Source organism: Pyrus communis, chromosome 8 (assembly GCF_963583255.1).
Source record: "Pyrus communis chromosome 8, drPyrComm1.1, whole genome shotgun sequence".
Classification (NCBI taxonomy): Eukaryota; Viridiplantae; Streptophyta; class Magnoliopsida; order Rosales; family Rosaceae; genus Pyrus; species Pyrus communis.
In genome coordinates, this window is record NC_084810.1 from 23,444,053 (window position 1) to 23,467,638 (window position 23,586).

The 23,586-nt window shown below is 36.6% G+C and overlaps 4 protein-coding genes and 1 non-coding gene across 7 annotated transcripts; 2 read left to right on the forward strand and 3 right to left on the reverse strand.

The window, feature by feature from the left end:
• Positions 1 to 54: 54 nt before the first annotated feature.
• LOC137742071 (SAGA-associated factor 11) lies at positions 55 to 2,477 on the reverse strand. 3 transcript variants are annotated; one of them, XM_068481818.1, is made up of 5 exons: positions 2,382 to 2,477; positions 2,139 to 2,215; positions 986 to 1,297; positions 680 to 878; positions 55 to 299 (listed from the first exon to the last, which is right to left on the reverse strand). In XM_068481818.1, the coding sequence occupies exons 2-4, from the start codon at positions 2,187 to 2,189 to the stop codon at positions 696 to 698; spliced, it is 546 nt and encodes a 181-aa protein (XP_068337919.1). In that variant the 5' UTR covers positions 2,190 to 2,215; positions 2,382 to 2,477; the 3' UTR covers positions 55 to 299; positions 680 to 695. The 3 variants fall into 3 exon arrangements, with proteins under 3 accessions (XP_068337919.1, XP_068337917.1, XP_068337918.1); XM_068481816.1 differs by lacking the exon at positions 55 to 299 and having other exon boundaries at positions 441 to 878; positions 2,382 to 2,473; XM_068481817.1 differs by lacking the exon at positions 55 to 299 and having other exon boundaries at positions 441 to 878; positions 2,139 to 2,219; positions 2,382 to 2,437.
• Positions 2,478 to 2,636: 159 nt separating this feature from the next.
• TRNAE-UUC (transfer RNA glutamic acid (anticodon UUC)) lies at positions 2,637 to 2,708 on the reverse strand. The gene has a single exon. It is a non-coding gene; the product is annotated as a tRNA-Glu (tRNA).
• A 3,970-nt stretch (positions 2,709 to 6,678) lies between these two features.
• On the forward strand, positions 6,679 to 7,489 carry LOC137743849 (uncharacterized). The gene has a single exon (XM_068483782.1). It carries the CDS (start codon positions 6,773 to 6,775, stop codon positions 7,220 to 7,222), a length of 450 nt encoding a protein of 149 aa, XP_068339883.1. The 5' UTR covers positions 6,679 to 6,772; the 3' UTR covers positions 7,223 to 7,489.
• Positions 7,490 to 11,033: 3,544 nt separating this feature from the next.
• On the reverse strand, positions 11,034 to 14,454 carry LOC137742506 (farnesol kinase, chloroplastic). The gene is made up of 6 exons (XM_068482388.1): positions 14,030 to 14,454; positions 12,573 to 12,640; positions 12,362 to 12,493; positions 11,812 to 11,927; positions 11,562 to 11,676; positions 11,034 to 11,462 (listed from the first exon to the last, which is right to left on the reverse strand). Exons 1-6 carry the CDS (start codon positions 14,399 to 14,401, stop codon positions 11,285 to 11,287), a joined length of 981 nt encoding a protein of 326 aa, XP_068338489.1. The 5' UTR covers positions 14,402 to 14,454; the 3' UTR covers positions 11,034 to 11,284.
• A 2,556-nt stretch (positions 14,455 to 17,010) lies between these two features.
• LOC137741716 (pentatricopeptide repeat-containing protein At2g30100, chloroplastic-like) lies at positions 17,011 to 19,671 on the forward strand. The gene is made up of 2 exons (XM_068481424.1): positions 17,011 to 18,178; positions 18,599 to 19,671. The coding sequence occupies exons 1-2, from the start codon at positions 17,459 to 17,461 to the stop codon at positions 19,370 to 19,372; spliced, it is 1,494 nt and encodes a 497-aa protein (XP_068337525.1). The 5' UTR covers positions 17,011 to 17,458; the 3' UTR covers positions 19,373 to 19,671.
• Positions 19,672 to 23,586: the final 3,915 nt, after the last annotated feature.

A 23,586-nucleotide genomic window follows, 5' to 3' on the forward strand; every position in this document is an offset into this window, starting at 1 on the left:
CACGGGATTAAACCCGGAACAAAGAAAAAAAAGTACCACAGCTCAGTGCCAGTTTCATAGTTACTCAACGTGTTTTTGGAAGTTCTCGCGGCTTTGAGCCAAAGGACACAATGTTATATTATTGATCTGCTCTTAAAAAATTGAACAGACTGAATACTTGCTAGAGAAGGAAATAGGAGACTATTAATGTAGAAACTGTAGTTAACACGAAAACGTACTGTGGCTGGTCCTAATGGAAAAGCTGTGGTTGGAGACTGAGAGCTTGATGTTGTATTGCACCACGCATTCCACTCCCGAGTCTAAACATGAGTCATTAACGGAATGGAAAATCAGTAAGTTTTCGGTACCTCCTGAATTCAGCAATTAATCCCTTCAATTCAGGATCGTTCTCGTGTTTGTATACATGATTTGATAGCTTATATTGAGCAAACAATTAGATTTAATTTGAAGACAGAATTAACTTCTATGAGATTTAGAATTATCATTCAAGATGCGGTTAAGAACGTTTTATACAAGGCACTATTCTTTGTACTGGGAAAAAGAATGTCATCACATAATTCCTCCAGTCATATAGTAAACCAACAGACTGCTATTCAAAATCGGGCATCACTTTCCACAAACATCATGAACTAAGCAAGTATGCAAGATCCATTGCATCCAAGTAACTTGGGGAGCTCACCGGTGCTTAAACTGTTTCATGGCTCTTCCAATGCACCATTTGAGTACTCCTCACCAGCAACACCGGATGCTCCATTTGATAACCGGCCTGTGCTGTTGGAATTTGAATATGTGGAGTATGTGGAAGCAGAGTTTCCCCGAGAATTCCGAGTCTGCGCAGCCGTGCTACTTCTTGTCACCTTGAGGCGAGCCTTTCTACCCTGTGGTGGAGCAACAAATCCACAATATCTATTAGTCTCTCGTTCAAGGACGTCGCAGATAAAAACTGGGGAAATGTCTACTATCTGAAAGGATGACGGACAATTACCTTTCCCATACACTTCTCCAGATGAGGAGCAAACCTCCCAGCCACGATAGACCGACCACAATTCATGCACTCAAACACTTCGCTGGCTACGGAAGGATGATTCTGCCCAAATATGTCAACCACGTACTTGCTATTTGCTTCACCACTATTACTAGGATCAGCTACCCTCACCCGTGCTTGGGCTGACAACCTTAGTTCTTCTTCCTCTTCTTCAAAATTACGATCAAGACCCAACTTCGCTATTCGATGACACTCAGATGCAACATCAACAATGATCGAATCGAGGAGATCCCCAAAAACATGAGATGACAGCTGCAACCACAACCATCAAACTATGAAATTATATTGTCAACTGATTTCTATATGCGCACGTGAAATCCTTCAAACTTTAAGACCAAGAAAAAATTTAATCATCTTTATTCTAGGCATTCCCTACACAAGAACATTCGTCAACAAAAAGAAAAGCCCTATACTGCTTTGAAGTAGAAAATTATGATAATACTAGAGGGATTGGCCTTCAAACATCCCGTATCTAAATACTTATTGAAAACGTAAAATTCACCATTTTCTTCCACTATGATAACCAAACTCATATCCTTAGTTCCATGAATTTGCTGCAATTTGACAACGAATTTGGTAACCGGCAGAAGACAACCCTTGAATCATGGGCATTTTCTCTTTCTCGAAAAGATGTGATCACCAAACCAAAGCAAGAGATCAACAACTTACTAGTGCAGAACCAATTAGCCATTAAAATCCTTAGTCCTAGTAATGTGTGATTCTAAAAGGTCAAGAACAGATAACTGTGACATCATCTACACATGGACAAAATGCATCGCATTGCATTTTTTTATTTTCATTTTTCTATTAACAAGACACTATTCTAAACTACTCTAATTTACGAGGCCGAGGATACGAACTAGGCTGCAAAGGGGAGGCACAATGCCGTAACCAACTGGCCTAACCCGCGTCTCCATCCCAATTCATCTAAACCCTTAACAACTCAAAACCCACAAAAATTTTCCAACCCATTTCTCAAACAAATTCAAGCCAAATGTTCAAAAGCCTTCAACTTCTTCTGGGTCCGAAACCGCGAAACCCAAACACAAAAAGAAGCAAAAGGGAGTTGCTTTAAATGCTAAAGGGGAAATACCTGAGCATCGGAAGAAGAGGACATATCATTTCCTTCGTTTGGAACCGACATGGCGGAGCTAAATTGGTTTTATAAGCCTACCTAAAATACAGAAAATTTATCAAAATTCATCACCAACCAAAACAATAACTCGTTTTTGCAAAAGCAAATCTTGATATAACTCCATGGAATTGGAATTGATAGAACTAAGTAGTAATACGCTGCGTTTGAGAGAGAGAGAGAGAGAGAGAGAGAGGGACTTACTGATTGTTAAGGAGCGAGAGAGGGAAGTGATCGGAAGCTGCTCTGAGACTGAAGGGGAAGGGAGTGACTGATACCAAATTCGATGGAATTGAGTTTTGGGAAGGAGATCGGGGAGTTATCCACTGCGACGTGTTTATTTCTCTTATTGACTCCATCGTATAATACCACGCCATCTGGTCCCGAAGAAATTAACTTGCACCAATCATTGCGTGCCATCTGGTCAAAAGCAAAAAAATAATACGAAAATACAAAAAGTTCCGTTGCCGGGAATCGAACCCGGGTCTCCTGGGTGAAAGCCAGATATCCTAACCGCTGGACGACAACGGATTATTGTATATAACCTGACAAAATAACACACAAATTTACGTGCCTGACCTAACTTCTAACAAAACATAACCTTTTAGGGTTCGTCTGGAAGAGCTTTTTAAATTATTAAAAGTAATTTTAGAAAAATGCATTTCTGTGATTCACTTACATTTTTATTAAGGATTAGTATCAAAAATGTTTTTATCAAAAATATTTTCAACCAATTTAAAAATATTTCCAAATTAGTCATTAGTTATTCACAATACTAGCTAACAAACTCAAGCCATGATGATTATCCACCCAACTGCCAATTAATTTTGTTTCATAAATTTCATTGTCTACCCAATTCAATTTTTTTGGATTAAGATTTTCTTGTTCAACAAGCCACAGTAAGGGAGGCGAGGTATGAAAAATAAAATCCCAAATGCAAAAAGTTATTTTTAACCACTTCAGCTACAAACTTAACATGTTTTGTGAGTTAAACTTTATGTCGAATCAAAATCCGTCGAGAAAACAAAAAAATTAGCTAGAGTGTGAATTGATTGCCCAATCATAAAAGTAAGCTTGCATATGTCACATTGACAACTAATAAAGGCCTAGAATGTTAAAAAGAGAGTAACTTGAATTTCCAAGGTTTAATTTTTTAAGTAGTAATGTGAAAAATTAGATTGGAGTGTGAATTGCTTCTATTAATAATTTTAACTAAATTCCATCCAAAAAAATCCAAAGTATAAGAATAGAAAAAATGGTTTTTCATTACAATTTCCCTATATATTCAAAAATCTGCAAACAAGTATTCTGGTATTAGTTCGATTTTCATGATTTTTCTCATTCCTAGCAATTAACTATTTAATTAACTCACTACTGCTATCACTCTACTGAAAAAAAAAAAAAAAACGAGTATCCAGGAGACTTAATGGGTATCATTTATTTAGATATCACAATAAAAGTGTAAATTTAAGATTCGTAACATACATTGGATACTACCCCTTTGCCATATACCGCAATCATAAGATTGATAACTACCAATTTCCGACATCAGGGCCTTATTTTGATATATAGTTGTATTAAGTTTTGCTCACCCGATTTTTTTTTCATAGATGAACGGTTGAGATTTAATTACATAAACTAAATCACTGGTGAAGAAAAAAGACATGACAAAGTAGATCGAGTCCGACAGAGTAAACGCCAACTAGAAGAAAGTTATTGGGCTAAGAATTGGTGGACCCACTAACCCATAAAATCCAACATAAAAAACAACTGTTGGGAATAAGAAATCCTGGCCCACCTGGGCCGAATGTCCCGGAATGGTTGTTACACTTCCTCAAGGTTTTCGTTCTTATGTGCAATCGTCAAACACTAAACACTTCCAAACAAAAAATCAAGGCCGAAAGCCGCTTCAAAACTTTCTAATAATATGTTTTCAACATTCCCCTTTGTTTATGGAGGAGCTTTATTTTTAGTTACCCTCTCTTTTATTCCGTTATTTGAAATTTAAAAATTGTCATTTTATTTTTTTAGACTCAAAATTCGTTTCTTATTGTTTTATTTATGTTAGAATTAATCTCAGTTTACTACTTTTAAGTTCCGTGGTTTTCAACATTTGGTACATAAAAATTTTTTGGTCCTAGAGTCATACCTAAAGTGTTAATTTTGAGACAATCTTATACATTTGTTAGTCTGACTGTTAAGTCTCCCGTCAATTGATGACGTTGTACCCATGTGAACAATGACTGGACGGCACGTGTCACTAAGGGGTCCACGTGAAAATTTAAAATTCAAAAAAAATTTAAAAATAAAAGAATATTAAAAAAATTAAAAAAAAAATCCCAAACCCTAATATTACAAAATTTAAAAAAAAATCCCAAACACTATTGCCTTCCTCACCACCATCGCCCAAATCCGGACCCTCCAAATCCAAGCCCCTCCCCCTCCTCACTTGGCCCGGGTCTCACCCTTCCTTCCCCAGTGCTCCTTCCTCCTCAACTCCCACCTCGACTCCGTCTACGTCGAACCCGACAAGTGGACCTATTCCTCGACCTCTTCATCTTCTTCGCTGATCAACGGTCAGATGATTTCGCGCTCTTGCCCTCAGCCTCCTCGTTCTACAACTTGGGAGGTGGACCCAGGTCCCGATCCATGACGCCAAGTCATGGGCACTCCAATTCAATGTCGTACGGTTCGGGGGCTACAATGCTCACTCGTCGGTCAGGTTCAAAATTCTTGGCACTAAGAAAAAATTAGGAAAAAAAAAACAAAAAAAAAAACCTTTTTTCTCCATTTGAAGATTAAGCTTGTTTTTTTTGTCCCTTTTGTGATTTTCTCTTTTGGTATTGAAAATCGTTGAATTTTCCATCTGGGTTCTGGAGAAAAATCTTTATTTTTTTCTCCATCTGTGCTTCATTGATGCTTCCTCCTTTAAGGTACTTTTGGAGAGGGGAAGGGCCTGGGTTTTAGGGATGGGGAATAAGCTTGGTGGCGGGATGGGTATCAGTGAAGGGGGAGGTTAGGGTGGGTGAGTGGCGGGATAGATTGTCCCAAAATTTGGGCGAGATTTTTTTTTTTTTTTTGAATTTTTAATTTCCACCTGACTCCTGGCATGTGGCGTCTAGTTGTTGTCTACGTGGGCGTCATGTCATCATCTAACAGATGTATGAGACTGTCTCAAAATTAACACTTTAGTTATACCTCTAAGACGAAAAAAACTTCATGTACCAAATGTTGAAAACCACAAAACTCGAGGGTAGTAAACTGAGATTAACCCTTTATGTTATTTCCATCCAAAAGTAGTCAAATATATTGATATGAATTAAAAAATACATTTTTAGAAGGCTTATTCTTATTTACGCTCTCTAAAACTCTATTTTGATACCACTTGCTTCTTAAAAATTAAAAGGCATGATTTTACTCTCTGAAACTCAATATTCACTCCACTTTTGTTTGTTTCTGTGTATTCTGTTAAATAACCATTAAATTTAATTATGTTGCATAATTAGAGCCACTTATGTTTGACGTGGCATAAGTATAAAGCTTACATATAGTTGACACATAGATTAAAGCAAAAAATACAATAGAAAATTTAATTTTCAAACGTTATATAACATATTTATACAAAAAAAAAAAAAAAAAAAAAAGAAAGGAAAAGAAAAATAGCAAACACAATTCTTGGGTTCCATCTCTTCCCGACCCCTCTTTGTCCATACATTCATCCTTTTTCCCTCCATCTCCAGCCACCTTGTCATTAGTTCAATTGATTTCAACATTCTTATGTTCTTAATGGATGTGACTGGTGAAGAGAGATTGTGGGTTTTTTTTTTTTTTCCTCTTTTACTATTCATTTTTTCAGAGGGAAATTTGGCATTTTACTAATTACAAATTTTTAATGGATGAACTTGTTCTAAAAAACATAAACAAGGTAATGTGGAGCGAATTTTGAGTTTCAAAGATTAACGTGATGACTTTTGAGTTTAAGAGAGCAAGATGAGATCAAAATCAAGTTCTAATGAGCATTGCTAGAAAATAAGCCTAAACTTAATGGTAATTTAACGGAATACACAAAAACAAGCAAAAGTACGGCGACTATTGAGTTTCATGGAGTAAAGTGGCAACTTTTGAATTTCATGAGACAATTGCGATCGAAATTGAGTTCCAGGGAGCATAATTAAAAATAAGCCAAAAAATAATTTACAATTGTTGTTTTCTTAGTACTACGGTCTAATAATATTCTTTACTAAATAAAGTTTGTAGATTGACTATGAATATGGTAGATTCAATAAAAAAATTATAGTTGATTTATTGTGCATCTCAGTCTATCATTTAGGGTAAATATATATCGTTGTATTCAACAAGAAGAAAATAGTTCCCACTAAATGTAACTAGAAATTTTTATGTACAAGTGCAACCATAAAATTGTCAAATAATTACCGAGAGGGATAAAATAAATAAATAGTTCACTCTAATTATGATTAGAAATTTGTTAATTATGGCCATAAATTGGCAGAGAATTCTCGAAAAATTCCAACGTGTGACTGTAATATTGTCAAATATTTTCCTTATATTATATGTGAATTGGTAACAGCATACGCATGACCGTACAGTTATGCTCCAACTTATTTCATTACAGTCGCAATAACTTAGCAAGAGAGATTAGACATTCAGAGATGAGGACGGTGGCAGAAGCAGCAGCATGGGCACCTGCCGTGGCTCCTACGGCTTCTTCTCCACAAGACCAAGACGGGATTCGCTTCTTGCTCGACAGGCACTACGCCTTGCATGGAGAGGTCATGATGGTGGTTGTGATTTTTCTGTTTGCTGCCTTCATTTTCTGCCTTCTCGTGTTTCCCTGTCTCCGGCGAGCGAAGAATCGTCATCTACGATCTTCACCCGATGAAGACTCCGACGCCGTTGGGAAGCCAAGTAGTTGTTTTTCATCATGGTTTATGAAAAGGAGGACAGATGGAGATGGTGCAAGCTCAACAGAGTTGCCATTGAGGAGGTATATTAGCAGTGAAGTTACAAGAAACCCTAGTTCATAACATTACTGTGATTTCAACGCACCTCTTTTTCCCTCTTGCACGTTCTTGTTTTGGATTGAATATATTGAACCACAATAAACGGATAGAAAAAAACAAAAAGTTGCAGAAGGAGAAAAATGGCGTGTGAATATCATAGGGAAATTTGTATGGGAGATTGAGTGTCTGGGCTTTGTATGGCTAACATGAAATCTGGGATGTGGTTGTAATAAGAGCCTTCCATATCGGTATTACTGTCAAATGTCTTTTTCATCCCTACAGCTAGTCTAAATTAGGTTTATATTTCTGTGTATTTACATGGTTTGAATTGTCAATCACACACCTAATATGTTTCTATTTTCATTCATTATTTCTGCTAAATTCAGTTGCCTCCCTCGAGTTAGTAATATGATTGACATCGAAAAATTAGCTAGAGTGTAAATTGATTGCTTAATAATAAAATTAAGCCTGCATTTGTCGCATTGACAACTAATAAATGCCTAGAATGTCAAAACAAGAATAGCTAAAATTTCCAAAGTTTAATATTTTAAGTAGTGATGTGAAAAATTAAGATTGGAGTGTGAATTGCTTCTATTAATAATTTTAACCAAATTCGATCCAAAAAAACACAAGTATGGGAATAGGAATAGTGGTTTTTTAAATTACGTTTTCCCTACGTATTCAAAAACCTGCAAACAAGCACTCTGGTATTAGTTCTATCTTCACGATTTTTCTCATTCCTAACAATTAACTATTTAATTAACTTACTATTGCTATCATTCTACTAAAATAATAGAAAATGAGTATCCAAGAAATGTAAATATCATTTATTTTGATATGACGATAACAAAATGTAAATTTAAGATTCGTAACTACATTGGATACCCTTTTGCCATACACCGCAATCATAAGATCCATAATTAACAATTTCCGACATCACCGCCTTATTTTGATATACTCATTATTAAGTTTTCCCGCCTGAACAGTTTTTTTTTTTTTTTTTTTTTTTTTTTTGTCTTTCCCTTTCATGGATGAATGGTTGAGACTTTATTAAATTTTTTAACTAAATCACTGGTGAAGAAGAAAGACATGACACAAGTCGGTTAGTCCGCAGAGTAAAAGCCAACTAAAAGGCTCAAAAAGTTATTGGGCTAAGAATGATGGACCCACTAACCCATAAAATCATACACAAAAAACAAGAGTTGGAATAAGAAATCCTCACCCACCGGGCCCGAATGATATCCCGGGATGTCTGTCACACTTCCTCAAAGTTTTTGTTCTTTATCTGCAATCGTCAAACGCTTCACATTTCCCAACAAAAGAATAAGATTTATTTTTAGCTACGCTATCCTTTACTTTGTAAGCGAAATTTAAAAGTCGTTATTTTATTTTTTGGAGTTCAAAATTCACGTTACATTACTTTGCTTTGGTTATTTCTGTTAAAAAACAATCAAATATGCTAATGTGGATTAAAAACTATATTTATAGAAGGCTTTTTATATACGCTTTTTGGAACTCGGTTTCAATCTCATTTTGCTCATTGAAATTTAAAAATCGTCATTTTACTCTCTAAAACTCAATATTCGTTTCACTTTGGTATGTTCATGTGTATTTGTTAAACGTAAATTTGACTTATGTGGCATAAGTAGGGCTCACTTATAGTTAACATGGCACAAATATAAAATTCAAATATTCAATCAAATGATGCCACGTAGATTGAAACAAAAACAAAAAAAGTGAGAAACGTAAGCACATCTCCGACCCCTCTCCCTAATCCTTGTCTGTACATAAAGCTCAAATATCCAATCAAGTGTTTATAAGTTTCACATCTCTGACCCCACCCCCCACCCCCTCTAATCGTTGTCGTACATTCATCCCCTGTCCTTCTATCTCCAGCCACCTTGTCATTAGCTTCATCTTTAATTATTTCTTATATTCTTTATGTGGTGCTGGGGAAGAGGGACAATGGTTCTTTTTGTTTTTGTTTTTTTTTTACTATTCATTTATTTCAGGGAGGAAATGTGGCATGTTACCAATTATAAATTTTTAATGAATGAACTTATTCCAAAAATATCATAAACAAGGTATTGTGGAGCGAAATTTGAGTTTCAATGAATAAAGTGATGACTTTTAAGTTTCAGGGTGTAAAATGGGAGTCAAAATTAAGTTCTAATGAGCATAGCTAAAATATAATCCTAAACTTTACGGTTATTTAATGGAATACATAGAAACAAGACAAAGCATAGCGAATATTGAGTTTTAATGAGTAAAATGACGACTATTAAGTTCCAAAGCACAACTAGGAATAAAATCGAGTTTCAGTGAGCATAGCTTAAATAAGCGAAAAAAACAATTCATAGTTGTTGTTCGCCTAATATTACAGTATAATAATATTCTTCTTCATTAAGTAAAAGTCTTTAGATTATATAGCAAATTCAATACAAAATATTATAGTTAATTTATTGTGTATCTTAGTCAATTAATCTAGCATTTAGTGTAAATAAATTGTTGTATTCAACAATAAGAAAATAGTTCCCACTAGTTATATCGTCAAACAATTGCCGAGAGTTAAAATTTAATAAATAGTTCACGCTAAACATGGCTGGAAATTTGTTAATTATGGCCATAAATTGTCAAAGAATTCTCTAAAAATTCCTACACATCGTCAAATATTTTCCTCACATTGTATGTGAATTAACAATAGCGTACACATTACCCTACAGTTATGGTCCAGCTTATTTCGTTACTGTCAGGCATAGAAATTAAACCACCAGCACAACTGTCAGTCGCAATAACTTAGCAAGAGAGAAGAAGTTCAGAGATGAGGATGGTGACAGAAGCAGCAGCATGGGCACCTGCCATGGCTCCTACGGCTTCTTCCCCACAAGACCAAGACGGGATTCGCTTCTTGCTCGACAGGCACTACGCCTTGCATGGAGAGGTCATGATGGTGGTTGTGATTTTTCTGTTTGCTGCCTTCATTTTCTGCCTTCTCGTGTTTCCCTGTCTCCGGCGAGCGAAGAATCGTCATCTGCAATCTTCAAACGATGAAGACTCCGACGTCGTCGGGAAGCCGAGTAGTTGTTTTTCATCATGGTTTATGAAGAGGAGGACAGATGGAGATGGTGCAAGCTCAACAGAGTTGCCATTGAGGAGGTATATTAGCAGTGAAGTTACAAGAAACCCTAGTTCATAACATTGCGATTTCAACGCACCTTTTTTTTCCCTCTTGCACGCTCTTGTTTTGGATTGATTATAATGAACCACAATAAACGGATAGAAATAAACAAGAACTTGCAGAAGGAGAAAAATGGTGTGTGAATATCATAGGGAAATTTGCATGGGAGATTGAGTGTCTGGGCTTTGTATGGCTATGACATGTAATCTGGGATGTGGTTGTAATGAGAGCCTTCCATATCGGTATTACTGTTAAATGTCTTTTTCATCCCTACAGCTATTCTAAATTAGGCTTATATTTCTGTGTAATTACATGGTTTGAATTGTTAATCACACACCTAATACGTTTCTATTTTCATTCATTATTTTCTGCTAAATTCAGTTGCCCCGTTTGAGTTAGTAAAATGATTGACATCGAAAACCTTTTTCAAAACTTCGCCTCGAGGAACAAAGAACAACTCTTCATATCGATGACCTTTGTTTCGGTTTTTTGTGCTCCTGTTACATGTATCTGTGATCTAAGCATTTTCTGGAACTCAAACATGCTTAAGTCATAGTGGAAGATTGTGCAGCAAACATTTTCCGCCGGTTTGTGGGGTAAATTAAGACTGTAAATAGAACAATATATAGAAAATGCATTGAATGCTTCAGATTACAAGAACAAACACAGTTTTCTTATTCATGCAGGAATGGTAAGTGATTTGCATTGCCATGAATATTCACGAAAGAGAATCGCGATTTGATCGTTTATTGATACATCATTGGTGTTACATAGTGTCAAGCTAATAGACAATGCTAGAGTACACATACAAACCAATCAAGTTGGCCAACGGCAACTGATGATTGTTCCGCGAACTTGGCTTCAGCGATTTTCCTTAATTTGGCTGCTATTTGCAAGGGTTCCCCAAATCAGAAAACCAAACTGCCAATTAATGCAGAAGTAAGTGAAACTGTTAGGTTGTCATCAAGCTCGGTGCTTATGGGGAGCGATTCTACCAGTGCCGAGGCAAGAGACACAACCAAGAAACCCAAAGCCATGCCCCAACTTTCCTGAACATATCCAAAGCTGGAGAAATAGTACATGTACCTGTCACAGCATTACCAATACCAACTGTTAAGAAACATGCTAGATTCTGATATTCAATCGAGGTCTAAAAGAGCAGAAAAGTAAGCCAGCAAAAGCTACCCAATAGATGTTAAAAAACCAGCAGATGCCATTGCAACACTACCGGCTATAGATTTGTTTCTGTTGTATGGAAGTTTCTGGGTACCAAACCGCCTACCAACAATGTCGGCTAAACCTGAAGCAATCACATATAAGAAGTTTGAGAGGAGTCCTGAGAGCTCTGCCGTGAGATCTAGTGTTTTATTAGAAAAGATAAAAGTCAACCTAAATCAAGACAACTGAATGGACAAACTGAATCAATTAGATGTACCATCTCCAGCACACAAATTGCATATAAGAGCAATTGCAATAGGGGAAGTTCTCCAATAGACTAGACAAGCCAAAGTTATTGTCGTGGCATAGTACAGTGGTCCCTTAAGAAGTTCCCTGATGCACAAGGCAAAGTAAAACATCATATTAATTTAGGTAATAAAAAAAATGGAAAGAACCAGAACAACAAAGTTTGATTTTAGTCTTGCTCAAGCATAGCCAGCTGCCTGCTTGTACAAAATTGTTTCCCACAAATGATATTGGAAAAACTAATGAGAGATTTCTTTTGGGATTGTTCTGGAGAAGTGAAAACACGTCATTTGGTAAGGTGGGTTGCATCAAACCGTTGCATTTGTACTCATTTTTCTATTGTAATAACAGAAATTACTTTGTTTCTCTTAAAATGTCAAGCAGCTCGGTAACTTTACTGAAACTTAGCAATGAACTCTATAGGTGAGACCAAGTCCAAGAACAGACAGTCAAATGTGGGTTTATGGCAGGCATATTCAATATCGACATCTTTGAAGTAATAGGTCTTGCAAAATAACTACCTGTGGTCTCCATATCTGCTCATTGATTTCACTGTTGCCTCATCTTTCCATATTCCTAGTCCCAATAGAAGCATTCGGAAGATATTGAGGCCTGGGGTAAGAGATGCAAAAAATGCTCCTTGAAGGCCAGAACTGCAATTGTTCTTAGTAGCTATTATCGAGCAGATGCATGAAAAAGGTATCAAAACAACTTCTTTAGTCAAGAGAGTACCTGAATAGTGGCCAGCAAAGCATGAAAACTAGGCCAATGCTCATGTGGACAAGCTTTCTATTGAGTTTCTACAAAAGAAAAGTAACAGAATTTAGATGGGCAGGCTTCTAAGACAAGTTACGTTGAGAAGGTTATGATCGCCCACTTTAAATTATAGTAAAACGAACTTATAATGATTCAATTGAATCCATGTAAAGATTTTGCCCATCACAATACATATACTGAAGCAGAACCCACATTAGGATCACATTACCCTTCTCCTCTATTTGAACTGAAGAAGGCAAAAAAGCCAAGCAAAAGTTGTAAAGTAATAAATTTGCAAGAGCAAATCATAATTAGGTTCCAACATGATAATTTGAAAACATTGCTAGATATGTAGTATTATGTGCACACTTATGCTTAGAGGTCCCTAATAAAGCTGAGAAGTTGATCAATGACGTACTGCATCAGACAAAACTTAAAGCCCGATACAACTCCTGGATTGTAAGACGATCTAGTACATCCCATTTCTAAACAGATCACTCCCTTGTTTGGGGTATAATGATCCATAGCAGAAAAACAATATTTCAAAACTAGTTGCAATCATGTTACCAAAAGATGGTAAAAGATAAGAAATCTGAAAGCATTTTCAGCATGGATACATACCACAGAGGTACGGAACCCCAAACGCTAACTGATCACGTTTTTACAAGGTCATTCTTTAGTCTCAACTGTTAGAATGTGAGGAACGTCCCAAAACCAATTGGCAATAGGCAGAGAGGCTCAAGATAATTTAAACTATCATCCAAGACAACAATCCCCGGCCGCGGGATCCACACTTTCAACATTAGCTATTGCTTATACTAAATACATTCACTTTTGCTGCATGAGGCATCCTTTTGATACCTTTGTGACTGAAAGGTCACAAGGCGCAACGAAAAGGTTGCTCCTTTGTGACCGAAAAGTTACGGATTCGAGTCGTGAAAACAGCATCTCTGCAAAGTAAGGATAAGGCTGCGTCTGTATACGTTCCCCGACCCTTGCAAAGTGAGGAGCCTTATTTGCCTCCACGACCTCTTTGCAAAGCAAGGGTAAGGTTGTGTAAGATAGACGTTCCTCCGACCCTCGCACAGCGGGGAGCCTTCTTGGCTTGGGTCGCTCTTTTTTTGGGCATGCTGTTGATCCACACTCTTCGCATCAATGGCGGCTTTAGTGGAACAACCAAGTACACTTCTTTGATACTCAAACAGCCTCATTTGGAAGTGATTAATCATTAGTGCACTAATTCAAAAGAGTTTTACAAATGTCAACTGTTAACCAATTTGTATAATCTCTTAGTTATAGTTCTTGATTGTCAGCAAAAGGATCTGTACTTTCCTACAAATCAATCAAAACCCACCAAAGCTAAGAAAAAAATTGCGTTCCCAAATATGAACCGTACAAACTACACATTATACGATAAAAGATGGGATTTTGACCTGGTCGAAGATCCCACGCTTGGCGGTTTCTTGCCACAACAGCAGGAAGAAAAGAGCAACGCCGCCGGCAATGAAGGCGGCGCAAGTGTCAGCAACCACCGGGTTTTCTGGAAGCATAGTGGCGGGAGTTGACGTCAGTTGGCGGCGGCGACTCCGAGGCTTGGAGATTGTTGTTGTTGTGAGTGGGAATCTGAGTGAAGGAGCGAGGAGAGATAGGGTGGAAGTGTCCGCAATTGAATTGGAAGGGAGAAGAAGAAGACCGAGTCTAGAGGTAGAAGACGATCTTGGTAGGTGGCCTAACTGGTAGAGGAAGGAACATGGCTTGCCCGTGCCTTTTATGGCTACTGGAACAAAGGCAAGGCAAGAGTGCATTTCTGCTCCTATGAAATGCTCTGAGCTTTCCCTTCCCTTATTGGCACTTGCTTTATTTTAAGTTTTTTTTTTTTGTCCAAATGGTTGTTGTGATTGAGTGATGTTATTCATACCATATTTTTGTATTACATTTTCATATAATTTTAAGTGATATTTGATGTGGACAGCCACATTATTTGAATTAATCATATTTTTAAATTTAGTTCATTATTTAATAAACTAATCATTAAGAAAAACTAGTTAATTAAACGATGATTGTGGTATACGAGGAGTCTTTCTCCTTCATTTCTTTGGGTTTTGCAAATTTTTCAAATAATGTGGTTGTCCACATCAGATGACACCTAAGATGGTATAGAAATGTGATATAAAAACATGGTATGAATAGCGTTACTCGTTGTGATTACCATAGCGTCTCACTTGGATCATTGAGATTTAATATTAATATAAGTGGTTCCTAAATTTGTCAACCATTAATTATTTTGGTCATTCCATCAGGGAACAACCTAAATTTGTCAACCATTAATTATTTTGGTCATTCCATCGGGAACAAAGTAAAGAGTTATGATAATCTCAAATACCATTTTGACTTAAAAACCTTCTTTTAATAATAAATTTGTCTTTTGAAACATTAGTAGTTGTAAGATTATACAATCAACTCCTACAAACTAGTTAATTGATTTGTTATATTACATGATAGGAAAGTAATCAATAAAAATACTTACCCTATAATACTAATTGATATGAATATCTTCATACAATCTTTAACTTTCTCGGTTGAAAGCTTCACTCAATCTTTGACTTTCTCAACGTTGTCCCTCAAGTTGGTGAGTGAATGTTGTGAACACCCAGCTTGCCCAGCAAAGAATGAAATCCCTTCTTTCAAAGAGCCTTAGTGAACAAGTCGGCTAGTTGAGCAATAGATGGAACAAATCATGTTACAATCTTTCCTTCCATAATCTTATCATGAACAAAGTGGCAATCAATCGCAATTCCCAATGTCTTATACATTCATGAAATACTGGATTTGCTGCAATATGAAGGCTGAAGAGCGACTTTGATTATTGCAAAATAAGGTGGCTGGCCTTTTGTCTTGGATGTGTAGATCATGAAAGATTTTGTAACCATGTGAGTTCACAACGAGCTTTGACAGAGGGTAAAGATACTATCTTCTAACGTTTTTCTTTTCCATGAGAAGCGAGTTTCCAAAGAAAACACAATAGTCAGTTATTGAGCGTCATGTAATAGGACAACCCACCCAATCTGAATCACATACATGCCTTCAATTGTAAAGATTTTTGAGATGGAAATATAATACCTTGACCTGAAGTACCTTTCAAATACTTTAAAATATGTAAGGCTACTTTGTAGGGAGGCTTTCGAGGAGATTGCATGAATCTACTTAATAAATGAACTGAACAAGGTAATATCCGGTCGTGTAATGGTAAGATAAATCAAAGGGCCAACCAATCTTCAATACTTGGTTGGATCATCTAGTGCATCACCATCATCAGATGATGATAGTATAAAGCCTTCCACAGTGTGCCAGAAAATTGAGTTTGATTTCATTTTTATAGGAATACAAATCTTACACAAGGTCAAAAGATTTGAGTTTATGAGAGTGATTCTAATTCTTGAGTTCAATATTTTGAATTTGTAGTTTGATTCATGTATAAATAGATGACCAATCGTTTGAGAGAGGAAAGAGACCACTCAATCATAATTTCGGGAAAAAGAAAAGGGAATTCACATCTACCAAACTCATACCACTGTGGCAATATTGTTATAGGAATCAAGCTCAAGTTGTTTGGTTTCTATATATAATAATAAAATTCACCTAAATTAATGTGAAAGGCTTAAATACTTGTAAGTGTTTTAGCTAAATTCTAAAATTTCACCATGTGTTCGATTATATGGTAGAATAATACTTATCTACTCAATAACGAGTGGGAACCCTACTCAAATTCTTTGTAACCAATTCACAAAATTTTGTGTTTACGATCGGAAAAATGGCATATTATAAAACACTTCGTAAATATTATCTTTATAAAAAAATCAATTAAAATTAAAATTATTTAGTCAGTCGACTGTAGCAAATAGATCAATTTCCCTTAGTTAATCTATTTTGAACCGTCTATGTATTTACTCCAGTTGATTGACTAATCAACTTTAGTTTTAATTGATTTTTTTCGAGAATTTTTATGTAGTGATTATAACATAAATGATTTTTATGATAAGCACGAAACTTTATAATAGCTCATTTGGAAGTATTTTAAAAATGATTGAAGATATTTTTGGTAAAAATGTTTTTGAAACCAATTCTTAGTAAAATACAAATGAATTCTAAAAAAGTACTTAAAATACTTTATGCAAAAGTATCATGCAGTAAGCATTTTAAGTGCTTTTAAACTTCAAAAATATTATCACTTAAAACGAGTTTAGTTATTTTAAAAATAAGAATTTCTAATGATTGAGAAGCCAAAGCGGTAAAAAGGTACCGAGTTTTCTTAATTCACACGTGGGAGTTGCGCGCCAGATTCCGCCGAGTAGACTGTCTTGGGACACGTCAGCAGGCGCAACGGTGAAAAATCAGAGGAGGTTTGGTTGTCAGTGTCACCCAGGACAGTGGTGGCAAAGGTTCGGCCATTGCAGGAGCACCTCACGAATCACAATCAATCCACAAATTCCCAAATTTTTATTAGGGTTTTCAATTGGATGATACCACTTAAAGCGCATGTCTTTCATATTCTTTACACTCCTCAGGAATTCGCTCTTGGAGTTCAGCTTTTCCAGCTGAAAATCCCCAAATCCTGTTTGGCTCCCGAGAAAATTTAGGGATGAGAGAAAGAAAGGTGAGGACTTCGAATCTCTGTTCTGGGTTTTCTCGAAACTTCAATTCCAGACAAGGGTAGGTTCTACTTCGCGGATATTTGACGTGGGTTGTACTTCACAGAAATTTTCTTTTCTTTTCTTTTCCGCTTTCCTTGATTTTCTCGGCATCCAAACGGAGTGGAAACTGGGTTTTCTTAGTTGAGAAGTATTGGGATTCGACTGAAGAAAATGGCCTCTGCCCAGGGGATTGTTTCGCTGACTCGGTTGTGTTTTGCGGTTAAACGGCAGCGTTTTATCGGTCGCCAGGGGTTCTCGGCTCAATCTTGCGCTAGCGTTTTTCCCATAATCTGCAAACATCAAAAACCCAACTTGGTCGTTGCGAAATCAAGCAAACTTCGAGACTTCAATTCGGTTCAATTGGACCAGTTCCTGACCAGCGACGACGAGGACGAAATGGGTGAAGGTTTCTTCGAGGCAATTGAAGAATTGGAGCGAATGGCAAGAGAGCCGTCCGATGTTCTTGGGGAAATGAACGACCGGTTGTCGGCCAGAGAGTTGCAGCTTGTGTTGGTGTATTTTTCCCAGGAGGGGAGGGACTCGTGGTGTGCCCTTGAGGTGTTTGAGTGGCTCCGAAAGGAGAATCGGGTCGATAAGGAGACGATGGAGCTCATGGTTTCCATAATGTGTAGTTGGGTCAAGAAATTGATTGAGGGGGAGCATGACATTGGGGATGTGGTGGACCTCCTTGTAGAATCGGACTGCGTGGGTTTGAAGCCGAGTTTTAGCATGATGGAGAAGGTAATTTCTTTGTATTGGGAGATGGGTGAGAAGGAAAAGGCGGTTTTGTTTGTGAAAGAGGTGTTGAAGCGTGGAATTATGTATTTGGAGGAAGATGATACGGATGGGCATAAGGGAGGGCCAACTGGCTATCTTGCTTGGAAGATGATGGTAAGTGTTTGTTTACTATTGTCCTCAATAATATGCTATTCAATTGCGAAATGCACCTGTGAATTTAGAAGCTTTTTCAATTTGAACTGCCCACATGCCATTGGTAGTGATAGAATTTTTGGGTTGTGGCTTTGGCTTTGACTTGAGTTTACATTGTCATGCTGAATTATTAGGATGGTGTGGCCATTTTTGATGAATTTAGTGGGTTCTCCAGTCATATAGCTAATTTTAATACTAGAGTATACACATTTTTTAATAATTATTGTTAGACTGGTTAGGTAGCAAAACATATATCAGTGGAAGGCAAAACTGTTAGCATTGGTTTGGGTTTGTATTCATCTGTCTTAACATATATATTAAAAAAACTTTTAAGACTTTCCGAAGTATATGATAATGAAACTATTGGATGTGTTTCTGCAGGTCGAGGGTAACTATAGGGACTCTGTGACATTTGTGATTCATCTAAGAGAATCAGGGTTGAAGCCAGAGGTCTACAGCTACCTCATTGCAATGACAGCTGTGGTTAAGGAGCTAAATGAACTTGCGAAAGCTTTACGCAAATTGAAAGGTTTTGCAAGGGCCGGGCTGGTAGCTGAATTTGATACAGAAAATATTGGGCTTATTGAGAAGTATCAGTCGGATCTTATAGCTGATGGAGTACAACTGTCCAATTGGGTGATTGAGGAGGGAAGTTCGTCACTCCATGGGGTGGTTCATGAGAGGCTTCTGGCTATGTATATCTGCTCTGGACATGGACTTGAGGCTGAGAGGCAGTTGTGGGAAATGAAACTTGTTGGTAAAGAGGCGGATGCTGACCTTTATGACATTGTTTTAGCTATCTGTGCTTCCCAAAAGGAGGCTAATGCATTAGGACGGTTGCTTACTAGAACAGATGTTTCCAGCTCTCTGCGTAAAAAGAAAAGCCTATCGTGGTTGCTAAGAGGTTACATTAAAGGGGGACATTTTGACGATGCTGCAGAAACAGTAATAAAAATGCTTGATTTGGGTTTGCACCCGGAGTTTTTGGACAGGGCAGCTGTGCTGCAGGGACTACGGAAAAGGATCCAACAATCTGGCGGTGTAGATACTTACCTCAAACTTTGCAAGCGCCTCTCAGATAGCAATTTGATTGGGCCGTGCCTTCTATATCTGTTTATAAAGAAATATAAGATCTGGATCATAAAAACGCTTTAAGGGTCATTGGCAACAACTTACGAGAATTCAAAATATAGTTTTGTTGGTAAATATTTTGTAGCACCGGAACCTAAATTCCGGGTGCTTTTTACGTGTTAATTTTGTATAGTTATGGGTTGGTATGAGATTTGGCCGTGATTTGGGATGGCCGAATCGCAGAGGCAGGTTAACTGTGATGTCCGAAAGTTTCTCTCGGGGATCTTTCACTCGTGTATATGGTCGCTGCTGTAAACATAATTATGAAGCTACAACTCTATCTAATTAAGTAGCCGTGGTATAAATCCTACAGGTATGTTTCACCGGTTTCTTGTCTTGTTCTGCTTTTAGAATTTCAAATTTCTCATGCAGATGCATCTCTGCATCTTACTTACAGTAGCATCATGAAATTAAGTTATCGAATATGCGTTTCACACCTGTTTTGTAATTCGGATAGATGTCTACCAGTAAATGGAAGAGAAGTGTGTTTCTGTTAGAATTATATTCCTTTTGTTGCATTTGATCATCACCAAGTCAGTAGTATTTCATACATCTGTGCATATCCTGCCAGGATGATCCTCGCCGGATTCTCCAATCACATCCGTTCATCGTATATCGTGCGGTCAGAAATCATTGTAAATTTTTTTATTTAAAATTGAATATAAACAGTACCTGACAAAAACTGATCGCACAATGTATGATGAACGGATATAATTGGAGGATCTCCGGAATCCTTACAAAAAGAATCTAGCGAGGATCCTCTCTCCATATCTGGGGCCCAAAGTTCTCACTAAGACCATTTAAACTCCCCCAACAACTACTAATGTTGTTTGTAGCTATTCTGATTTCAACTAATCCTTTTGTTTTTGTTTTCGTTTTATTTAATGAAAGATTCCAACTCCTCGAACTTTATTATGCTTTGCTATTCAATCAATTGTTGGATTAGGGGAGGCCTTTTCTTTTGTTGTGTGGTGGGGTGGGTTTGGAGGGTGGGATTCTTAAGTTACATGTAACTGAGGAAATATAATCCTATCTCTACTCATTAATCACATGATGACTGAGATACACGTAGGAATATATATTCTTGGCTGCACCAAAGTTTTCTTCCGTTGGCTATATATATAATTCAGAGTTTTCTTTCATTGGAGCAGGCATTTTTTTAATATTATTTCCTTTTTTTGTTCCTTTCTCTAATTATTGACTTTAATTATATATTAAGAAATTGCAAGAAGTCCTATTAGTGAGTGGGTGCAATTTCTTCACGTGTAAATTATGTGATGTGATGGATTATATGAAACTTATAATTTGTATCTGCTTTTTGTGATGGTGCTGAATGCTGATGTGCGCTTCTCTGTTCATGCTGTCTGAAAGATGTCTGCTGCATTTGTCCCCTTCTTTTTTCTTTGAGCCACACATCTGCTTCTTAAGCTAATCTGAATTCATCTATAGGAGATGGGAGGAGCCATCTTGTTTGACCTTTTCTTGCATAATTTGCATTGAACCTGTGAAACAACATGACCCCAAAAGTACTGTTGAATACAGACCACGTATCTTGTCAATTTGCACTCACAATCATATAGACAAGTCAACTATGCAATCGAAGCATACGAAGTACTAATAATATGAACATGTTGATAGTCGTTAACTTATCATCATAGGGTGGTCGGATAAATCAATTTGATTAGGCGGCTTGATCTAAGATTTTCTCATGTTATACGCGTAAGCTATGAGGATTTTATAAACATTTACCTAAAAGAGTTGTGCTAAAGCGCTTTCCTTCTGATCCGACGAGGATCCTTTTTTTGGAATCCTAATAATTCTGTAATCGTGATTGTTCATCGTACATCATACGGTCAGAAATCATTTTAAAATTTAAAATTTAATATGAATAGTATTTAACGAAAATTAACCGCATGATGTACGATGAACAATCACGATCATGAAATCCTTAGGATCCTCTGAAAAAGGATCCAACGAGGATCCTTTTCCCAAGAAATGGTATCCATTAAACCGTTTCATATGATATGGGCAAGCATCCTTGCTTGTTTGCACACTTGAATCACTTGCAGAAGATGGTGCAAAATTAGTCTGCTCTGTAAAGAACCACTGAGAACAAAGGGTTTCAGAACACTCACATGGTCCTTTAGACCAACTTCACAGGCACGTGGTCCTTTTTTGGCTCTTTTCTATACACTGTTTGTGATCTGATTGGTCTATTATTATTCACCTTTTGAACTTTTTGAGGTATGCAGTAGCATGGAAGTAATGATCATGACATAACTTCTTCAGTTTGATCTTGACAATGAAAATGATAGAAGTAGTTTCTAAGTTTGTACATCGTAGATCATTTTAATCCTACCGTGAAAATCTGTCAATATATTTATTAAGTGGAGCGGTTAGTTTGATAAAAATACTCTTAAAAAGGTAATCACATGACAATTGAATGAAAGTAGTGGCAGATTTATCACGGAAATACCAAAATGTTTTACGGTAAACAAACTCATGAACCATTTATATCAATTTTCATTGTTAATAATTAAAGTGATGACTTATGTCAATCTCAGAAAATATTTTGACAATAACCCAATTTGAAATAATAGTAATGTTATTATTAATATGCTCTTTTGCTTTGTTATTTTTTGATCAAGATAAGCATGCAAGTTGTAGAGATGTGCTAGACAGAGATGCTCACCAACTACCAATAATTTTTTGCAATTGAATATTTAAAGGTATATAAGCTAGTGGTGGCAGGAGAAATACCACATAGATGTAACCCTAAGTTTAAATTATGATTTTTATCAAAAGCGGGAAAATGAGTGTTCTTAGATCTAATCTCCTAATCCCATTATTAATTTGGTCTTTGAGTTTCCTGTATTATGTATTTATTTATAATGATAGTTAATTGATAATTAGCTCCTTATTTTGATTATTCATGCATATTTTGGTACTTAAAAATGGCAATGCAAAATCTAGAGTTGAGATATTTGATTGGGTGGTGCCTAATGTATGGTCATTAAAAACCAATTGGTTGGACCATGCATGACCATGATGTACACATTTTAACCACTAATTGAAACAACCACAAGATTAAAGCTCAACTTGTACGATTTTTTTTTTCAGCATTAACTACTTCTTTGTCTAGTTTAGTTTATGTCTCGACATTAAAAGTGTAACATCTCACATTGTCTAGGGGAGTGGATCTTGTAAGCCTTATATATATATTCTCATCTTTACCTAACACGAGGCCTTTTGGGAGCTCACTGGCTTCGGATTCCGTAAGAACTCCGAAGTTAAGTGAGTTCACACGAGAGCAATCCCAAAATGGGTGATCCATTGGAAAGTTCTCGTGTGAGTTCCCAAAAACAAACTGTGAGGGCATGGTTGGGGTCCAAAGTGGACAATATCGTGCTACGGTGAAGTCAAACCCCAGATGTTGTGGGGGCCCGGGCGGGGATGTGACAAAAAGAGGTTCAAAATTTGAATAATTCTAGTTGGCTAATTGATCAGAAGAAAAGAACGTCGGATGATAGAATGATAGTACTTAACGTAATCAAGTTTAGTAAGGTAACTAATGTTTTGGTTACATGTAAGGTGACTAATTTAGTTCACATGGTAGTGGAAAAAAGAAGTTGCCTATCCTTAAGCTGATAAGGAAAATAAAAGAGGTTGTATTCAATTGGGGTTTTGAGGGATTTTAGTGGATTTTATAAATCTATGAATTTGGATAGAGTTTAATTGGTTTGTAGAGATTTTAGGTAAGGAGGAAGGGTGTATTTAGTTGAGATCTTGAGAGATTTAAATTTCTTAATAAATTTAGGGGTGCCCAATTAGGATTTTAAGTGATTATCTGAAATTCAAAGTGTATTCAATCAAGATTTTAAGACAGTTTATTAAAATCCTTAAGAAATTCAGGTTTTTCAATTAGCATTTTAAATAAGTTTATAATATTTCAGGTCTATTAAGAATTGAATTTAAAGAATTTTAAAAAGTTTGAGGAATTCAAGAGAATTAGAGAGATTTCGTAGTGTATTTTAAATATTTACAAATCTCACTTCTCTCTGAGATTTCGACGGAATTGAATCAAATTTTTTTACATAGAATCTATACAAATTAATTAAACTTCATCAAATCCATGGATTTATGAAGAGAGCAAAAATGCTCCCTCCCTAAATCTTGGTGTATGCTTACTATGCATCTAATCATCTGTCATGTGTCATTTCACTTAACCTTGATTTATT